At 47.9% G+C, this 21,243-nt stretch overlaps 1 protein-coding gene across 2 annotated transcripts; it reads right to left on the reverse strand.

Annotated features, from left to right (window-relative positions):
- Positions 1-352: 352 nt before the first annotated feature.
- LOC147124784 (uncharacterized) lies at positions 353-20,799 on the reverse strand. 2 transcript variants are annotated; one of them, XM_085993122.1, is made up of 5 exons: positions 20,588-20,794; positions 20,444-20,491; positions 18,463-18,525; positions 3,641-3,706; positions 353-603 (listed from the first exon to the last, which is right to left on the reverse strand). In XM_085993122.1, exons 1-5 carry the CDS (start codon positions 20,700-20,702, stop codon positions 503-505), a joined length of 393 nt encoding a protein of 130 aa, XP_085849248.1. In that variant the 5' UTR covers positions 20,703-20,794; the 3' UTR covers positions 353-502. The 2 variants fall into 2 exon arrangements, with proteins under 2 accessions (XP_085849248.1, XP_085849257.1); XM_085993131.1 differs by lacking the exon at positions 3,641-3,706 and having other exon boundaries at positions 20,588-20,799.
- Positions 20,800-21,243: the final 444 nt, after the last annotated feature.

The following is a 21,243-nucleotide window of genomic DNA, read 5'->3' on the forward strand; positions in this document are numbered from 1 at the left end:
CGCCCCCCCCCCCCCCCACCTCTTTGACCAAGCTTTTGGTCACCTGTCCTAATTTCTCCTGATGTGGACCGGTGTCAAATTTTTTGTCTTAAAATACTCCTGTGCAGCACCTTTGGACGTTTTACTACGTTAAAGGCGCTATAGAAGTACAAGTTGTTGCTGTTGCAAGTTTATGAAATCAGGTGCCGTGTGTCTATTCTGCAGACAGGACAAAACTACCTACAGATCCAGACCTTCACTTTGGCATTCGTAGCATTTCTCATTCTCCCACTCCCGAACCCCACAACCATCCCCCTCACCACCACCCCCCCAACCCTATTGAGGAAACATTTTAATAATTCAGCAGAAGAGCTTCACGATCCCACATAGATTTTATATTGTGCATACATTATTTTATTGACACAATGATATCCAGATGACCAAAAGTTTGGCTGCGTATTTCGAAGTCGGTCTATTCTAAAGGTTTTGCATTAGATGAAAGAGACATTCGACCATCGTGAGCTTAGATGCTGTTAGTGATTTTGTGGTTGTTGAAACAGGTAGTGGCACAAGTTCCGAATTCAATCACACAGCAAACATCCAGTATCTGCATCTCCTCCTGAACTATAAAAGAAATAAATTAAAAGATATTTTTACCGATGTGAATTCAAGAAAAGTCAACAACTCATCCTGATAAGTGTACAAGAGCAGTGGGGGGAGATGATGGGATTGGTTATGTGAAGAGACCTCATCAATACATCCACAAAGATTCCTTTGATTGATATTCTAGTGAAATGATTTGAACAACAACAACTTGCATTTATATAGCGCCCTTAACATAGTAAAACATTTCAAGCGCTTCACAGGAACATTATCAGACAAAACTTTGACACGGAGACATATAAGGAGATATTAGGACAGGGAGGTAGGTTTTAAGGAGCGACGTAAAGGAGGAGAGAGAGAGGTGGAGAAGTTTGGAAAGGGAATTCCAGAGCTTAGGGCTTTGGCAACAGAAGGCCGCCAATGGTGAGGCGATGAAAATCGGGAATGCGCAAGAGGCCAGAATTGAAAGAGCGCAGAGATCTCAGAGGGTTGTGGGGCTGGAGGAGATTACAGAAATAGGGAGAGGTGATGCCATGGAGGGATTTGAAAACGAGGATAAGAATTTTAAAATCAAGGCATTGCTGGAAAGGGAGCCAATGTAGGTCAGAGAGCACAGGGGTGATGGGTAAATGGGACTTGGTGCGAGTTAAGAGATGGGCAGCCGAGTTTTGGATAATCGTAAGTTTACAGAGTGTGGTAGGTGGGAGGCTGGCCAGAAGAGACCATCCAGCATCCACACATCAGTAGTCTTTCCCATCACAGTATCCAGCTGTATTCTGAACAACTTCAACGTTTTCACCTATTACCCACCTAGCAAATTATTTCAAATGTTTATCACTCTTTAGGGTCAACCCTCACCTGGCATTAAAGGGGTGGTAATGGTCTGAAAATGGGTTTGGTCGTCTTAATGCCCCCTTAAAACTATCTGGCTCCATTTTGAAAGGGACCTAAGGGTGTCCAAAACGCCTGCCTGATTCAGGCAATAGGCCCCTTTTAATATGGAAATCAGGGTCCTACAACGTTAATAGGGCCCCGGTTGTTATTTTAGGTCGAGGCTTGATCGGGTGATGGAATCGGAGAGTCCTAGCCAAAGGCAAGTGTCCAAATTTTTCTGGGCTCGGAGGAGCTATCCCGAGCCCCGCAAAACTAATCTGGGCTGCTACCAACCCAGGACCCCCACATTTTCACGATTGCAACCCACTCTTCCCCCCCACCCCTCCCCAAGCAACTTACTTCACTGGCAGATGCCCTGGCCTGAACTTGAGGTCTCAAACTGGTGAGATGCATTGGGAGACCTGTTTGGCGTCCCGCAGCACGCCTACCAAGTTTAAATGAGGCCAGGACCTCAAAATGGCAGGGAGCCTCTTCACCGCCAGAACAGGAAGTCAACCAGCGCTTTCCACCAGTCGGTTACCCAAAGGTCAAAATCGATCCCTTCGAGTTCAATGCGGTTCCCCCTTAACCATCCTCTTTACAGACTGTAAATCTTAAACAACTCTAATCTTTCCTCATAGGTCTTCTCTTAGAATCTCACAGCACAGAAGGTGGCCATTCAGCCCATCGTGCCTGTGCCAGCTCTTTGACATCTAGAGATCATTCTTGTTGCTATTCTCTGTATACCACCCTGCTAATCTCACTCTTTTCATTAAAAATAAGGAAAAAGGGCCCCATGTGAAAATGTAACATCCTTAATCCTATTGACGATATTTTCCCATTCTCCATTTTTTTTAAGCTGTCTGTCTACCTGTTGGGAGGGCAGGGAATCGACTCCAAGGCCATAGGGTAACTCAGTGTCTGGATCTCTCTACCAAGGTTCTGGGATGTGCTTGGCCTCTGCTGGTGGTGTAATCAGGCTCTAGAACTTGGCCAAGAGGAGTTGTCAGCTTAGCAGCCGTTCAAGTAATGTTTTAGTGATCAGAGTGACTGCTGCCAACCTACCAAGAATTCTGCACATAAATGTTAGCTTTCATAAGCCGATAGAAACACCAATTCAACTTTTAATATTTATTTTCTTTTTGGCTCAGTTTGGCAGTGCAATAATGTTAACTTTCTCAGCTCAGTTCGGCAGCAGCATTCTCTTTTCCCCACCCATTCCCCTCCTTTTTCTCTCGGCTCAGTTCGGCAGCACATAAATGTTGATTCAACTCTTAATTTTTATTTTCGTCTCCTGCCGCACAGCGATCAATTTTCCTTGACGCATCGCAGTTCGGCAGCAGCGATCTCTTTTCCCCACCCCACTCCCCTCTCTCTCTCACCACACTGTGGGAAGTCCGGTGAGAACAACCAAAAAGCCATTGAAACGGCGCATGTGCAACTCCTTTATTTCATTGGCAGCAGTCGCGTCCTTTAGTGATGTTGGTTGAGGAATAAATGTTGCCCAGGAGACTGGGGATAACTGCCTTGCTCTTCCTCAAATAGTGCCATGAGATCTTTTACAGCCACCTGAGAGGGCAGATGGGGCCTCGGTTTAACGTCTCATCCGAAAGACGACACCTCCGACAATGCAGCACTCCCTCAGTACTGCACCGGAGCGTCAGCTTGGATTTTGTACTCAAGTTTCTGGTGTGATTCTTGAACCTACAATCTTCTGACTCAGAGGCGAGAGTGCTACCCACAGCCATGGCTGACACCTATATTACAACAGAGACTACACTTCAAAAGTACTTCATTGGCTGTAAAGCGCTTTGGGATGTCCTGAGGTGATGAAAGGTGCTATAGAAATGCAAGATCTTTCTTTCTTTACTGTCATGTCAGTCAATGTGGTTGCTTCCATTATGGTGAGACTGTTCACACTGGCCCCATAATAGGTCAATGTAAAGACATATGGGGTTTACTGTTCTCTCCCTGCGGCTCAAAATCAGTAAATGAATACCAGAATGAAAAGACTGTGTACATATTGAATATGATAAGATTCCGATTTATGTATCCTGTATGTTCCTTTGTCTTTTATCTAGTTCAAAATTGGACATTGGATTTTCGGTTACCGTCTGGCAGTAATCGACTAATTAAGTGCAATACTCTGTCTGCCGCAAGGATCATTTCATTACAGGAGCAGTACCTGTAATCCCAAATCTTGTATTCGTACATGTCTTCAAACGTGGAAAGCATCGACTAACAACACACCCTAATTAAAAAGGAAAAACAATTAAGAAAGAGGATGTCAACAATGTCAACTTTCAAACAGAAACTGGAGTTATAAACAAGACATGTTATCGTAATTGGCAAAAGAACCAGAGGGGAGAGGAGGAGAAATGTTTTTACGCAGCGAGTTGTTGTGATCTGGAATGCGCTGCCTGAAAGGGTGGTGGAAGCAGATTCAATAGTAACTTTCAAAAGGGAATTGGATAAATACTTGAAAAGGAAAAAAATTGCATAGCTATGGGGAAAGAGCAGGGGGAGTGGGACTAATTGGATAGCTCTTTCAAAGCGCCGGCTCAGGCACGATGGGCCGAATGGCCTCCTTCAGTGCTGTAAGGTTCGAGGATTCTATGGGCAGCAGTGTGATACAATTGTCTTTACAATGAGACTGGTCAGTTAACTCGGGAAGTGTGACACCTCGATTGAAACAGTCTCACTTGACTCTTCGTAACATACTCTAGTTACTTAGCTCTCCAAACATAGCAATCACATCTATGGAAGCAGTGGACCTGCTCCTAAAAGTTCCTCCCTCAATGATACCACCAAACATCTGAGCAGTGAGGCAGAGACCTGATCTGACAGGTTACCGCACATATTTTGAAAAAAGGATAATTTTTCTTAACATAGCCTTTGAAAGGAGGCGTATTTTGACTCAAAGCTACTTCACTTCGACTCCCCATTTACTTTAAATTACAACAACAACTTGCATTTATATAGCATCTTTAACGCAGCAAAACATGCCAGGGCACTTCACAAGTACGATAACAATCAAAATGTGACACCAAGCCACATAAGGAGATATCAGGACAGATGACCAAAAAACTTGGTCAAAGAGGTAGGTTTTAGGGAGAAGGGAGAGTTGGAGAGGCTTAGGGAGGGAATTCCAAAGATTAGGGCCTAGGCAGCTGAAGGCACGGTCGTCAATGGTGGAGCATTGAAAATTGGGGATGCGCAGAGATTCTGAACAACCTCCGGCCCATGGAGGTAGGATCCTTTATGATCCCCTTGTTCACCATCATCATTATCATCATCAAACAAACAAGAACAACTAGTAGAAATCAAATATAAAAGGCTATTGTGACCTGTTTTGATGATGGGAGTTCCTTCTCTTTCAAGAACATTATATTCTATTTACTAGTTCAGCTACATAAATAGTGAAGAGACTATTACTTTCCGGTTCCCATTGTTATCCAGCATTAGGAAATATATTTTGTGCCTTTTCTATCGTATTGATGGACTGCTCTTTCTCCTTGATAAGGGTGTGCGTATCTCTCAACTTCCCAACCAGCCAATCAGGGACATGGCCTACAAAAGTAAGTGATCAAGGATCAAAATCATGGGGCTGCACATAGTGACCCCACTATTCCCGGCCATAATGGAGATGATTGGGTAATTCCCCCCGTCAATCACGCCTGGAGACTGCACTGCTGTAGGTAACTGGGATTGATTTTACGCACATAATCTGTATTATGTAACTATCCTCCGCTCACTGCATTTTACAGGAGAAATAATCCTGCTGTACTCAGGAGACCCTATTTGCTGATTAATAGACTCTGCTGTAGTTTATCAGTAAATTAAAACCGCAAGGTCTGCCCCGCCTCCAACTCATTGGCTGACACAGTGGTGTCAACATTCACTCCATCAGCTTAAATCTCTAGCAGAGATTGTGATTCTTATATTACACCAGTCATAGAATCATAGAAAGTTACAGCACAGAAGGAGGCCATTTCGGCCCATCATGTCCGTGCCGGCCAACAAAGAACTATCCAGCCTAATCCCACTTCCCAGCTTTTGGTCCGTAGTCCTGCAGGTTAGAGAATCCCAAGTGCACATCCAAGTACTTTTTAAATGTGGCTAGGGTTCCTGCCTCTATCACCCTTTCAGGCAGTGAGTTCCAGATCCCCCACAACCCTCTGGGTGAAGAAATTTCCCCTCAAATCCCCTCTAAACCTTCCACCAATTACTTTAAATCTGTGCCCCCTGGTTTTTGACCCCTCTGCTAAGGGAAATAGGTCTTTTCTATCCACTTTATCTATGCCCCTCATAATTTTATACACTTCAATAAGGTCTCCCCTCAGTCTCCTCTGTTCCAAGGAAAACAGACTCAGCCTATCCAGTTTTTCCTCATAGCTAAGATTCTCTATCTCCCGGCAACATCCATGTAAATATCCTCTGTACCCTCTTTAGTGCAATCACATCTTTCCTGTAATGTGGTGACCAGGACTGCACGCAGTACTCTAGCTGAGGCCTAACTAGTGTTTTATACAGTTGAAGCATAACCCCCCCTGCTCTTGTATTTTATGCCACGACTAATAAAGGCAAGCATTCCGTATGCCTTCTTAACCACCTTATCTACTTGGCCTGCTACCTTCAGGGATCTGTGGACAAGCACTTCAAGGTCCCTTTGTTCCTCTACACTACTCCGTGTCCTACCATTTAATGTGCATTCCCTTTCCTCGTTAGCCCTCCCCAAATGCATTACCTCACACTTCTCCAGATTGAATTCCATTTGCCACTGTTCTGCCCACCTGACCAATTTATTGATATTGTGGGGGACTACGGTCTCCCGCGTAAAGAAATAGGCAACACAGCGAGCTACAAGAAATAGGTCTTTACTCCAACTCTCACAATACAGTACTGAATTCGTGAAGCCCGCGAACCTGTGATGACTCACGGATTGGTCACCTGCTGGAACCTGATTGGTTTTCCTTCTATCAGCAGCAGGCAAGTCTGAACGTGCCTTATTCCTCTCAGCTTGCAACTGTCTTGCGGGGGGAGGGGAATACAGCAGTTAAAAGGGGATTATACAGGTTTATCTACATACACACACTGTTTCCCCAATGTGGCAACGCCACATACGCCCCCCCAGAATCCTCGTTAACTGTAAAAGTCAGTCTCTGCGGAGGTTTGACCAAGCGGCCATAGCGGCTGTAGTAGCCATCTGGCATGTGAGGAGGGCTGTCTGGGAGGTCGGCCGGTTGGTTCGTCGGCTGGTCTGGCGGCTGGTCTGCCGGTGGGCTGGCTGGACAGGCTGCCGGCGAAGGTGGGGCGGCGGCCGGAAAGTAAGGTTCTGGCGTGTCTTGGTCCTCTTGTGGGGCCGCCGCCAACGCGGGAGGTCTGCCCCGCCGTGGGGGAAGAGCCGGCCGAAACGGGAAGCTGAGGTCCAGGTGCGCCGGTTTGAGGCGGTCTACTGAAATAAGGTCCGGCTTCCCGCCGACGTCGATAAGAAAAGCTTTGTCCCCCGTCTCCAATACTGGGAAGGGGCCGGTGTATGGTGCCTGCAGCGGGCCTCTGTGCACATCCTGGCGCACGAAGATGAACTCCGCATGTCGTAAGTCTCGAGGCATGTAGGACGGCTGCGGGCCGTGTTGCGAAGTGGGCACTGGACGGAATTGCTGGGCCGCGTCCTGGTGCAGGGAAAGCTGTCTGGCGGCTGACCACGGCTCCGTTGTCAGGGGGAGGAAGTCGCCTGGTACTCTGAGTGGTTGGCCGTAGACCATCTCGGCCGTGGAGGCGCGGAGGTCCTCTTTGGGCGCAGTACGCAATCCCAGGAGAACCCAGGGTAGTTTGTTGATCCAGCTGGTGTCGGCTAGGCTGGCGCGGAGGGAGGCTTTCAAAGAACGATGAAAGCGCTCGCAGAGCCCGTTGGCCTGCGGGTGGTAGGCTGTTGTCCTGTGCAACTTGGTGCCGAGGCCGGCAATGATGGCATTCCACAAGTAGGAGGTGAACTGGGGGCCTCTGTCCGAGGATATGTCGGTCGGCACGCCGAACCGGGCCACCCATGTCGAGACGAATGCTCGCGCGACGTCGGTCGTGGTGGTGGAGGCGAGGGGAACCACCTCAGGCCATCTGGTGGTGCAGTCGACGATTGTGAGCAGGTGTGTAAAACCATGCGATGGCGGCAAGGGGCCTACCAGATCGACGTGGACGTGGTCGAAACGCCTCTCGGGCACCGGGAAACACTCCAATGGTGCCTTGGTGTGCTGCTGGACCTTAGCGCGCTGACACGGCACGCATGTATTGGTCCAGTCTCTCACATCCTTGTGGAGTCCAGGCCAGACGAACTTGGCGGACATAAGTTTCTGAGACGCACGCATCCCTGGATGTGAGAGGCCGTGGATGATGTCGAAAACTCGCTTGCGCCAGGCGGATGGAACGACTGGCCTAGGCGAGGGGACTGAAATGTCGCACAGGAGGGTTGTGCCGGCTGCGTGGAAGTGGATGTCGGCCAGGGTGAGGCTGGTAGTTGACGTCCTGAGGGCCTGGATCTCCGTGTCGGCAGCCTGGTCTCTTGCCATGCTGGCGTAGTCGACGCCCAGGTGCACTGCATGGAGCGAGGGTCTTGAGAGGCAGTCGGCCACCAAATTGTCCTTGCCGGCGACGTGGCGGATGTCCGTGGTGAACTCCGAGATGAAATTGAGTTGGCGCTGTTGGCGCGCGGACCAGGGTTCAGTTACTTTGGCCATGGCGAAAGTGAGCGGCTTGTGGTCCACGAATGCGGTGAACGGCCGGCCTTCCAGAAGGAAACGGAAGTGCCGGATTGCCAGGAGCTCTCTGTCGAACGTGCTGTAGGCCTGCTCGTTCTTGCGCAGCTGTCGGCTGAAAAATGCCAGTGGCTGCCACGCGCCTTCGACCCACTGTTGCTGGACGGCGCCGACGGCGTAATCCGAGGCGTCCGTGGTGAGGGCAGTCTTGGCGCCCGGGATGGGGTGGGCCAGTAGTGTGGCATTGGCCAAGGCGCTTTTGGTCTGGTGAAAGGCTGTCGCCATCTCGCTGGACCAGGTGAGTTGCTCTTTGCCCGTTTTGCCCCTGGTGGCTTCGTAGAGGGGGCGCATGAGTGCGGCGGCCTTGGGCACAAACCGGTGATAGAAATTGACCATCCCCAAAAATTCCTGCAGCGCCTTAACCGAGGTGGGCTGGGGAAAGTCCGCCACCGCCTGCACCTTGGAAGGTAGGGGAATGGCTCCCCTTGGCGAGATTCTGTGGCCGAGAAAGTCAATTTGGGATGCTCCGAACTGGCATTTGGCCGGGTTGACGATTAGCCCGTGTTGGCTGAGGCGCTGGAAAAGGGAGCGCAAATGCGCGATGTGCTCGGCCTTGCTGGTGCTGGCCACGAGGCTATCGTCCAGGTAGACGAACAGGAAGCTCAGGTCCCGTAGGACAGAGTCCATGAGCCGTTGGAAGGCCTGTGCGGCGTTCTTAAGCCCGAAGGGCATGCGCAGGAACTCGAACAGTCCGAAGGGGGTGATGACCGCCGTCTTCTGGACGTCTGCGTGGTGGACGGGGACCTGATGGTAGCCGCGAATCAGGTCGACCTTGGAAAAGATGGACTTTCCTGCTAGGTGTGCCGAGAAGTCTTGGATGTGCGGAATGGGGTATCTATCGGGCGTGGTGGCGTCGTTGAGCCATCTGTAGTCGCTGCAGGGGCGCCAGCCACCGCCCGGCTTGGGCACAATGTGGAGGGGGGACGACCAAGGGCTGTTCGAGCGGTGGATGATGCCCAGTTTTTCCATCGTGGCGAATTCTTCCTTGGCCACCGCCATCTTGGCTGGGTCCAGGCGTCTGGCTCAAGCGAACACTGGTGGTCCCGTAGTGGCGATGTGATGCTCGACCCCATGCTTGGCTGCCGCGGTTGAGAAGGTCGGTTGTGTAAGCCTCGGGAAATCTGCGAGTAGGCGGGCGTAGTCGTCATGCGCCGGGGCGGAGCAGGACCCGACGAGGGCCGGGCTGTTGCTCTGCTGGCAGACCAGTGAAGCGAAAGTTGCTGCGTCGATCAGGCGCCTGTCGCGGACGTCGACCAGGAGTCCGTGGGCGCAAAGAAAATAGGCGCCCAGCAAAGGATGTGCCACCGAGGCTGTCACGAAATCCCACGTAAATCGCTGGCCGTTGAAACAAACCTCGGCCCGTCGCTTTCCGAAAGTAGCGATGGCTGCGCCATTTGCCGCCACGTGGGGTGGGCCGCTGCGGCCTGCCTGGATGTCGAGCTGGGAGGCAGGAATTATGCTGCATTGGGCTCCGGTGTCGCATAGGAATCTGCGCCCTGAAAGAGAGTCGGTTATATACAGCAGTTTACCTGCGGTGCCGATGGCCATCGTGGCAGCGGGGGTGCGGTCGAGTGGGCCTAGGCGGCGGCGCGGGGCTGGTGCGTTGGGCCGGGCGGCCATCTTGGTTTGATCGAAAGAGCAGGGTGCTCTGCAGCGTTGGGCCTTGTGGCCGAAACGCGCGTGGTAGTAGCATAGTTCTGCGGCCTGGCGTGGCGGCGCGCGCTCGGTGGTGTCGGGGAGCCTCGCGGCTGCACAGCCGAGTTGGGCGACGGCGAAAACTTTGTCCGCGGCGGCTGCCAGTTGTACGCAGTCCGTGATCGGGGACCCCGCGAGGGCAGTCTGTACCTGCTGAGGAAGCAGGCTGAGGAAAAGGGCCCGAAACAAAAAGCACTGCGGTTCAGAGCCCAGGAGCGCAAGCATCCGGCTCATCAACTGGGTCGGGGTAGAATCGCCGAGGCCTGATAGTGAGAGAAGCCTGCGGGCCCTCTCCTACTTGGGCAGGCCATAAGCCTGCAGCAAGCGGCCCTTAATGGTTGAGTACTTGCCGGTCTGTGGTGGGTTCCCCAGCAGGTCGAGAACTTCGGCGGCGGTAGAGCTTGCTAGTGCTGAGACTACGTGGAGGTACCTTTCTTCATCGTCTTGAACCTTGCGAAGGGTGAATTGGGCCTCCGAGTGCGTGAACCAAGCTGGTGCTTGGTGCTCCCAGAAGGTGGGGAGCTTCAAGGACGCGGCGCCAGCCGACATCAAGCTGCTGCTGGTTGCCATCGGGTCGTTGCTGGCCTCTGTAGGGCTGCATGAGTCGGGGGCTTCGGCCGCCGACATTCAGGGTCACCAATGTGGGGGACTACGGTCTCCCGCGTAAAGAAATAGGCAACACAACGAGCTACAAGAAATAGGTCTTTACTCCAACTCTCACAATACAGTACTGAATTTGTGAAGCCCGCGAACCTGTGATGACTCACGGATTGGTCACCTGCTGGAACCTGATTGGTTTTCCTTCTGTCAGCAGCAGGCAAGTCTGAACGTGCCTTATTCCTCTCAGCTTGCAACTGTTTTGCGGGGGGGAGGGGAATACAGCAGTTAAAAGGGGATTATGCAGGTTTAGCTACATACACACAGTGTTTCCCCAATGTGGCAACGCCACAATATCTTCCTGCAGTCCACAGCTTCCTTCTTCAGTATCAACCACACAGCCAATTTTAGTATCATCTGCAAACTTCTTAATCATACCCCCAATATTCAAGTCTAGATCATTGATATATACCACAAAAAGCAAGGGACCTAGTACTGAGCCCTGCGGAACCCCACTGGAAACAGCCTTCCAGTCACAAAAACACCCATCAACCATTACCCTCTGCTTCCTGTCTCCGAGCCAGTTTTGAATCCAACTTGACACTTTGCCCTGGATCCCATGGGCTTTTAACTTCGTGACCAGTCAGCCATGTGGAACCTTATCAAAAGTCTTGCTAAAGTCCATATACACGACATCAAATGCACTACCCTCATCTACCCTCCTTATTACCTCCTCAAAAAATTCAATCAAGTTTGTCAGACAGGACCTTCCCTTAAATGAAGATTTATCCTGTCCTTCAGAATTCTTTCCAATAATTTACCCAACAGGTTAGGCTACTGGCCTGTAATTACTCAGTCTATCCTTTTCTCCCTTTTTAAACAAGGGTACCACATTAGCAGTCCTCCGGCACCACACCTGAAGCCAGAGAGGATTGAAAAATGATGGTCAGGGCCTCTGCTATTTCCTCTTTTACTTCGCTTAACAGCCTGGGATACATTTCATCCAGGCCTGGGGATTTATCCACTTTTGAAGCTGCTAAACCCCTTAATACTTCCTCACTCACAGTCAGGCACACATCAACATGAATGCAGCACGCCATTACAAACTGGGCAACATTAGAAGGGGTGACTTCACATTAGTAAAGTTGGGCTCCAGCTGTTGTGCTCTCAGTCATTACAAATAGTTTGGCAGTGGGAGGCAGCGAGCAGCAATCCTTCCCTGTGGTTGGAGCACATCTATATGAAGCTCAGCCTGCCACCATTTCACAGCAAGGAGGGGAGGAAGGAATTATTGTGGTAGCTGTGTACAGCGACATCGTTAATGCGTTCAGAAAGAATATGTTCACAATGTCATTACACATACCAACCAAATTAAGTCTTCTCCCATTGTAATTCTTCTTCATTGTTTCCCACTGAATACTGTGAAAGCCGGGTCAATATTCCATCCTTCTGTGCAAGATAACTGCGGCATTTTCTCTGTTATTGCTTCTCTTTTTTATTTCATTTTTTATTTCTTTCTCTTTTTCCATCTATCTTTTTCTCGCATCTAGTATTTCTTTTCCTTTCTCATGTATCTCTGGCTTCCATCTGTTGTTGGAATTTCAAGTGTCCTCATTTTGTTCTTTTGCCCTTCACACCTGTTAACCTGACAAGCACGGAGCAGCAGATGAACCCAAACCCAGTTGTGTCAGCTGTGGCTCAGTGGGTAGTACTCTCGTCCCTGGGGTTGTGGGTTAGAGTCCCACTCCAGAGACTTGAGCACAAAAATCTAGGCTGACACTCCAGTGCATTGCTGAGGGAGCGCAACACTGTCGGAGGTGCCGTCTATTAAAACAATTACTCTCTCACACCCAGTCCATTCCCCCTGGTACGGCTCTCATCTTCGCTCCCTTAAGTCCAAGGGACGCAGACTTGAACGGATATGGCGGACAACTGGTTTAGCCATTCACCACCAGATCTGGCTGAACCACATAAAGCACTATCGGGCCCTGCTCTCGCCTGCCAAAATTGCTCACTATTGCAGAATCATTCTGGAATGCAAAGATAAACCCCGGCTCCTGTTCTCTACTGCTAACCATCTTCTTAAACCCCTCTCCCCTGTCACTCCACCTTCATCTTCGATAACAAGTGTGAGGAGCTCATGGACTTCTTTGTCTCTAAGATTGAGACCATCCATTCAGCTGCCTCTGCCACTTCCCTTCCCCTAGCCCACTGGGCCAAACTTCCTCCAAGGTTCCCCCTGCCCTAGCCCTGAACTCACATCTTTCTCCAGTTTCTCTCCAATCTGCCCTCATGACATCTCCGCGCTCATCTTGTCCATGAGACCCACCTCCTGCTCCCTCGACTCTATTCCCACCAAACTGCTGACCACCCAACTTCCTTTTCTGGCTCTCATATTAGCTGAGATTGTTAACAGTTCTCTCTCAGGTACTGTCCCCCCTGTCCCTCAAATCTGCCATCATCACCCCCTCCACAAAAAACCAACCCTTGACCCCTCCGTCCTTGCAAACTACCACCCCATCTCCAACCTCCCTTTCCTTTCCAAAGTCCTTGAACGTGTTGTTGCCTCCCAAATCCGTGCCCATCTTTCCCGCAACTCCATGTTTGAATCCCTCCAATTAGGTTTCTGCCCCTGCCACAGTACCGAAATGGCTGTCAGCAAAGTCACAAATGACATTCTTTGTGACTGTGACAAAGGTAAATTATCCCTCCTCGTCCTTCTTGACTTGTCTGCAGCCTTTGACACGGTTGACCACTCCATCCTTCTCCAACGCCTCTCCACCGTCGTCCAGCTGGGTGGGACTGCACTCGCCTGGTTCCATTCTTATCTATCTAATCATAGCCAGAGAATCACCTGCAATGGCTTCTCCTCTCGCTCCCACATCGTTACCTCTGGTGTTCCCCAAGGATCTATCCCCCTCCTATTTCTCATCTACATGTTGCCCCTTGGCGACATCATCTGAAAACACAGCGTCAGTTTCCACATGTACGCTGACGACACCCAGCTCTACCTCACTACCTCTTCTCTCGACCCCTCCACGGTCTCTAAATTGTCAGACTGCTTGTCCGACATATAGTTCTGGATGAGCAGAAATTTTCTCCAATTAAATATTGGGAAGACCGAAGCCATTGTTTTCGGTCCCCGCCACAAACTCCATCCCTAGCCATTGACTCCATCCCTCTCCCTAACATCTGTCTGAGGCTGAACCACACTGTTCGCAACCTTGGTGTCATATTTAACCCTGAAATGAGCTTCCAACCACATATCAGCATAACAAAGACCGCCTATTTCCACCTCCGTAACATTGCCCGTCTCCGCCCTTGCCTCAGCTCATCCGCTGCTGAAACCCTCATCCATGCCTTTGTTACCTCTAGACTTGACTATTCCAATGCACTCCTGGCTGGCCTCCAACATTATACCCTACGTAAACTTGAGGTCATCCAAAACTCGCTGCCCGTGTCCTAACTCGCACCGAGTCCTGTTTGCCCATCACCCCCCCCCACCTCTTTGACCAAGCTTTTGGTCACCTGTCCTAATTTCTCCTGATGTGGACCGGTGTCAAATTTTTTGTCTTAAAATACTCCTGTGCAGCACCTTGGGACGTTTTACTACGTTAAAGGCGCTATACAAGTATAAGTTGTTGCTGTTGTTGCAAGTTTATGAAATCAGGTGCCGTGTGTCTATTCTGCAGACAGGACAAAACTACCTACAGATCCAGACCTTCACTTTGGCATTAGTAGCATTTCTCATTCTCCCACTCCCGAACTGTAATCTCCTCCAGCCCCACAACCCCCCTGAGATATCTGCGCTCCTCTAATTCTGCCCTCTTGAGCATCCTTGATTATAATCGCTCAACCATTGGTGGCCATGCCTTCAGCTGCCAAGGCCCTAAGCTCTGGAATTCCCTGCCTAAACCTCTCTGCCTCGCTACCTCTCTGTCTGCCTTTAAGACTCCTTAAAACCTACCTCTTTGACCAAGCCTTTGGTCACTTGCCCCAATTTCTCCTTATGTGGCTCGGTGTCAAATTCTTTGTCTTACAATACTCCTGTGCAGCGCCTTGGGACGTTTTACTACGTTAAAGGCGCTACATAAATGCAAGTTGTTGTTGTTGTTTTTGTCTTTCAGGTGAGACATTAAACCGAAGCTCCGTCTACCCTCTCAGGTGGACGTAAAAGATCCCATGGCACTGTTTTGAAGAAGAGTAGGGGAGTTCTTGCCGGTGTCCTGGCCAATCTTTATCCCTCAATCAACATCACTCAAAACAGATTACTGTATCTGGTCCTTATCACATTGCTGTTTGTAGGACCTTGCTGTGCGCAAATTGGCTGCCGCGTTTCCTACATTACAAAAGTGACTACATTTTTTTTTAAGTACTTAATTGGCTGTAACACACTTTGGGGCGTCCGGTGGTCGTGGAACGCGCTATAGAAATGCAAGTCTTTTTCTTTATCAACTGGGAACAAGTGACCCAATTTGTCTTCTGAGTCAACCACTCACAACTGGCTGTTTCACCTCGCTCTTACTGTGCACCCAATCATCAGCGAGAATAGGCTTAGCCATCTACTGATTGACAGTATATTAGATTGTCCCCATCTAGATACTGTAAATAAAAACAGAAAATGTTGGAAATACTCAGCAGGTCAGACAGCATCTGTGGAGAGAGAAACAGAGTTAACGTTTCAGGTTGATGACCCTTCATCAGAACTGGGCTTGGGAGTCCTGGAAGCTGAGGCTTTTAAACATCTCTCCCCGTGGACTGCAAGATTGGGAATTCTTGATGCATTCCATGTCGCAAGTAGCATCACTGCTGCGGAAATCAGGATGTGACACATAAACCAGCACGCCTGAATTTGGAAGACGTGAACGATTTGGGCCAGTTATAGTGCCCCGTGCCCAACACCGTTAAAAATGCAGCTAAGTTGTAACCTTTAGCACCAAACATTCTTGGTTTCCTGATTGAGAACAATAAAGGAATAAATGTTCTTATAATACCATTGCTGAACTTGTGTATTTGGCTTAGTGTGAACCCAGACCAGTCAAGATAAGTAGAATTATTAACACAATGCAAGCACACAAAGTCAAAGTAATTCTGTTAATGTAAGAATAGAGGTAACCTCAGTGAGTTAAATTGCTCGTGGCTGTAACTCAATCGCCACGTTAGAGTAGTTGACCTCAAGAGGAAAGAGGACACGGTAAGGTGCACCACTACAACTTACAGAGCCACTGACAACATATTTAGAATCAGTGTAGTGGGGGGAGGCGGGAGACAAGGGCTCATGAACGAGTCACACACAGGTCTCCATTGTGCTACTTTCTTGGGGGACTGACTGCACCCCTACCGAAAGGAACGGCAAGTACTCAAGGCAGTGGCATACAAATAGGTACAAGTGTCTGATCCTCTTCCCTTACAGACTTCCTCAGGCAGCACTAGCGTTTCCAGTTGTTCCACACTCTCCACATTGTGGATTTTTGATTGATTATATTAAATGAGAAAAAAAAATTGGTGAGAAATTGAATCCAATTTAGTATTCATTTGCAGTCGCACAAAGGTGTTAGAACAGAACTATTTTTATACTAGATATCCACGTACACTTGATTCAATACACAAAATGTCGCAGCAGACTGAGATTACTGGGAGGAGAGGGTCATCACATTATCCTTTCAATTCTAGGACTTGGTTCTGGGTGCCGCACCTCAGGAAGGGTATATTGACCTTGGAGCGGGTGCAGCGCAGATTCACCAGAATGATAGGGTGAAAGAGTTAAATTATGAGGACAGGTTGCATAGACTAGGCTTTTATTCCTTTGAGTATAGAAGATTAAGGGGTGATCTAATTGAGGTGTTTAAGATGATTAAAGGATTTGATAGGGTTTTGAATGAGAAACTCTTTCCTCTGGTGGGAGAGTCCCAAACAAGGGGCATAACCTTAAAATTAGAGCTGGGCCATTCAGGGGTGATGTCAGGAAACACTTCTTCACACAAAGGGGAGTGGAAATCTAGAACTCTCTCCCCAAAACAGCTGTTGAGGCTGGGGGGTCAGTTGCAAACTTCAAAATTAAGATTGATAGATTTTTGTTGGGCAAGGTTATTAAGGGTTATGAAGCCAAGGCAGGTAGATGGAATTAAGATACAGGTTAGCCATGGTCTAATTGATTGACGGAACAGGTTTGAGGGGCTGAATGGCTTACTCCTGCTCCTACGTTCCTATGTTGGAAGGTCAGTCCTGACTAACAGGATGAAATTCCTTCCCTCGCCAGTTGTAAATGTTCTAAGCAAAATACGTTTGAGCAGCCTCAATAGGGTTGCCAACTCTGGTTGGGCATATTCCTGGACGTTTCATCACATGATCTCCATTGCCAACTGCCCCACCCCCACTCCTGCCATTGGTCGCCCGACACGTCTATTCTCACGGCGCCCCGCCTTCCCACAGCCAATTGTAAAGCAAACAAACTCTTCATTACCTGATTGGATGACTCTTGACTGTCAGTCAAGCAGCCTTTCCCCCACCTCCAATATTTTTTATATCTAACAAAACAAAAGTGTAAAAATAAAATTTAACATTTTTAAATGCCCCTATGACCTTTCTCCCAGGTTGCTCGCTATATCGTCCAGGAAATGAATCTTTAATTCCTGGAGACACCAGGACAATCCTGGAGAATTGGCAACCCAAAGCCTCAAGCTGCTCCTTGTAGGCCCAGGCCTAAAGCACAAAACCGCCCATAATTTAACACAAATTGCCCAAGAGTCAGCTTGGCCGAGTGTAGCACTCTCACCACTGAATCAGAAAACTGTTGGTTCAAGTCCACTCCAAGATTTGACCACATAATCAAGGCCGGCACTTCACTGCAGGACCTCAGGACTGAGGGGGCATGATATTGTTGGAGGGGCTGCCTTTTGGATGAGAAGTTAAACTGAGGCTTCTGTAAACATGTTCAGGTGGACATGAGAAATTTCATGCACTATTCAAGAGCAAGGGATTGTCCTAATGTCATCCTCTTTGCAAGAGCTAGCCAATTAGTCCCACTCCTCCTGCTCTTGCCCTACTGTCCTTCAATTTTTTTCCTTTTCAAGTATATATGCAATTCCCTTTTGAAAGTTACTATTGAATGTGCTTCTCCTCATTACCCCCATGGATTTTTTGGTAATTATCTTAAATCTGTGTCCTCTTGTTATCGACCCTCCTACCAGTGGAAACAGTTTCTCTCTATCTACTCTATTAAAACCCCTCACGATTTTGAACACCTCTATCAAATCTCCCCTTAACCTTCTCTGCTCTAAAGAGAACAATCCCAGATTCTCTAGGCTCTCCACATAACTGAAGTCCTACATCTCTGGTACCATTCTCGTAAATCTCCTCTGCACCCTCTTCAAGGCCTTGACATTCGTCCTGAAGTGTGGTGCCCAGAATTTAACACAATACTCCAGCTGAGTCTAACCAGTGATGCATGAACGTTTACCATAACTTTCTTGCTTTTGTACTCTTATGCCTCTAGACTGTCTAGACTTATACGAGGAATGGCCATTTGGGCAACATACCAGAGAGGTGTTGGTGCCCATAGCACTATATATGAGCATGAACCACCATCCTCTGGGGAGGAAGGATAAGGGTAATGGGATGTGGGGAAAATTCTTGATAAACTAATTCTGTACTGCAGTACTTCTCCTTTTAATGAGAAGTCTTGGAGGAGTCTATAACAAACCTGCAGAAAATGAGTTGGTGTTTAACGGGCAGCACTGTATAAATGTATATGCTTGGGTGGCAGCTTTGCTCCCGCCAGGTTCAGATGTCCTTTGTTCAGTCACACTTAGAACACAGATAAAGACTCCACAATACCGTACAGAATATTATGAAACACTGAAATGTCACATCAGTAAAACATTTAAATCATCCAGTCAGTTCCTACCGTATTGTTCTTCAGTTGTACCATCTTCACTAATCAGTGGCACCGACTTTTTGGAAAAGTACACTAAAGTATTAAGAAAACAAAACGGAGAGATGACATGCAAGAGAATCAAGACATTACTTTAAAAGCCAATCTTTAGCTCACACAAGGGGAAGATTTTCTCAGTCCACAGGTGGGTCAGATGGCCATTATCTTCCTTGGCTGATTTTATTTTTACCTCCCAGGACAGTGGTGCTGAGGCCAATTGTATAAACCCCCTCCCTACTACCATCCGGACCAGCCACATAAATATTGTGGCTACAAGAGTAGATCAGAGGCTGGGTATTCTGCGGCGTGTGTAAAAAAATACTCTGGAAAATTCCACTCCGACTTCCTTTCATAGCAACAATGATTTGTATCTATATAGTGCCTTTAATTTAGGAAAACATCCCAAGGCACTTACAGGGCTGGAGGTGGGCAATGTTTGGAGGTGGAACTATTCAGTGACGATGGGCTTGGGTGTGGAGCTTGAAGCTCAGCTCAGGATAGAGCAAAACACGGTGAGATTCAGCCTGAGCAAGGAGCTGGGGAAAGGGATGGAATCGGGAGGAAGGGAGTTTTCTGGCAAGATCCATGAATGGCTTCAGTCTTGCCGGATTTACCTGGGTGATGTCAGGCAGTCAGTCAGAAAGTTCATCTACAATCGTGGAGTCGAGGGTGGTGGAGATCCAAGGCTGGGTGTCATTGGAATACAGAACGTAACGGGAAGCTTGAAAGCATACTAAGCTTTTGTGTTTGTGCATTTATCCGGCATTTAATATAAGAGTTCTCCCGGTGTCCTGGCCAACACTTATCCCTCAACCAACACCGCTAAAAAACAGATTATCTGGTCATTATTACATTGCTGTTTGTGGGAGCTTGCTCTGTGCAAATTGGCTGCCGCATTTCCTACATTACAATAGTAATGACTGCACTTCAAAAAGTACTTCATTGGCTATAAATCGTTTTGGGACGTCCTGAGGTTGGGAACAGCCCTATATAAATGCAAGTTCTTTCTTGCTATTTGTATTTTTGTAGGGAAAGCTAAAGAAATCATGAGTTAAGCTTAATTTACAAAATAACATCATGCTTGGACTTATTGAATAAAGAAAGATGTAATATCATACACACATTAGGTACCTGAAGTAATAATGATACAGTTCGGAATGTTTGATGGAAAAGCAAAAGTTGGAAAAAAAGTCAAAATTTTGACCTATGAGACAGATAGAAAGACGTTAATTTATTCACGACCATCGGACGTCCCAAAGTGCTTTACAGCAAATGAAGTACTTTTTGAAGTGTAGTCACTGTTGTAATGTAGGAAATGCGGCAGCCAATTTGCGCACAGCAAGCTCCCACAAACAGCAATGTAATAATGACCAGATAATCTGTTTTAGTGATGTTGATTGAGGGATAAACATTGGCCAGGACACCGGGGAGAACTCCCCTACTCTTCTTCGAATAGTGTCTTGGGATCTTTTATGTCCACTTGAGAAGGCAGACGGGGCCTCCGTTTAACGCCTCATCCGAAAGGCAGCACCTCCGACAGTGCAGCACTCCCTCAGCACTGCACTGGAGTGTCAACCTGGATTTTTGTGCTCAAGTCTCTGGAGTGGGACTGGAATCCAGAACGTGGTGGTTTGATTTAGACCTGGTGAAACCCAGGGAAGAGACTCAACAACAAAATCCATTTCACCCTCAAATGTCAAGTACCTTTTCAAGTTAAAGGCAATATAAGTTGTATTTTTTTTAAAATTATAATGTCCAAAAATTACACAAATTAGAATAGGACAAAGAAAGTAAATACGTACAACACCAATATTTCACCCTGCATTATAATAAACTTGAAAAAGTAACCATAGATTAATATTAATGAACAACTACAGACAACAGACAGTAAGTAACAGATTGTATCTGCATCGAGAACAGCATGAACACAGACAAGGACACAGTTAAGTTCTACCTCTCCTTATCCTCGACTTGAGCTGATCCTGAACACCTTCAGTGGGATCTATAATACAAATGATAGAACAAAATGAGAGGGATTTGGGGATGATGTCAGGTTAAGAACAGCTCCCATAGTTAGATACTCAAGAAGGAGACGTACCGGTGATGGAACTGAGGAGGAAGAGGAAAGCTACTGTGAGGAGTTGTTGCATTTTCCTCGTCATTTGCTTATTTTTCTCCTGTGATTCCACCCCTCTTCCTGTCAGTTGCTGCATTTGAGATAACGGGTGAAATAATGTATTTATAGGGAGGATCGGCAGGGCTGATTGTTAATTGGTCGCTGGATTGTGCATAGTTTTAATGTCTTTTCAAAAATAAATTGCACTTTTGTTAAAGAGGGCTCTGCAGGGAGACTCCCACCACACCAGGGTCCTAGAGGCCACCCTGTTATCGGCCATCTCAGGATCACTACATTGAACACCGACTGTAAACAGAAGAGGAATAAACACACCATGTGTGAAGGTATCATTTAGTGCTTTAGAACTGCTTACAAGCTGATGTTAAAGGAGCAAGCAGGTTGATTAATACGTCGGGAGCACACTGCTAAGCTGCACTTCTATTAGATAACTAAAGAGAACAAGCAGAAAGCAGCAAAACTGCCCTGTTAGCCGTAGATGCTATTATTAAGATAAAAGAAAGACTTGCATTTATATAGCGCCTTTCACGACCTCAGGACGTCCCAAAATGCTTCACAGTCAATGAAGTACTTTTGAGGTGTAGTCACTGTTGTAATGTAGGGAAACGAGGCAGCCAATT

Source organism: Somniosus microcephalus, chromosome 1, assembly GCF_052327205.1.
Source record: "Somniosus microcephalus isolate GS21.2 chromosome 1, FLI_Smic_1.0, whole genome shotgun sequence".
Taxonomy (NCBI): Eukaryota; Metazoa; Chordata; class Chondrichthyes; order Squaliformes; family Somniosidae; genus Somniosus; species Somniosus microcephalus.

Coding starts and splice junctions, on each gene's coding strand:
- LOC147124784 (XM_085993122.1), bottom strand. CDS start 20,702: ATGCAGCAACTGACAGGAAGAGGGGTGGAATCACAGGAGAAAAATAAG. Junction 20,492..20,587: donor CCTCCTCAGTTCCATCACCG/GTACGTCTCCTT, acceptor TTTGTATTATAG/ATCCCACTGAAGGTGTTCAG. Junction 3,707..18,462: donor TACAACTGAAGAACAATACG/GTAGGAACTGAC, acceptor CTTTTTAATTAG/GGTGTGTTGTTAGTCGATGC.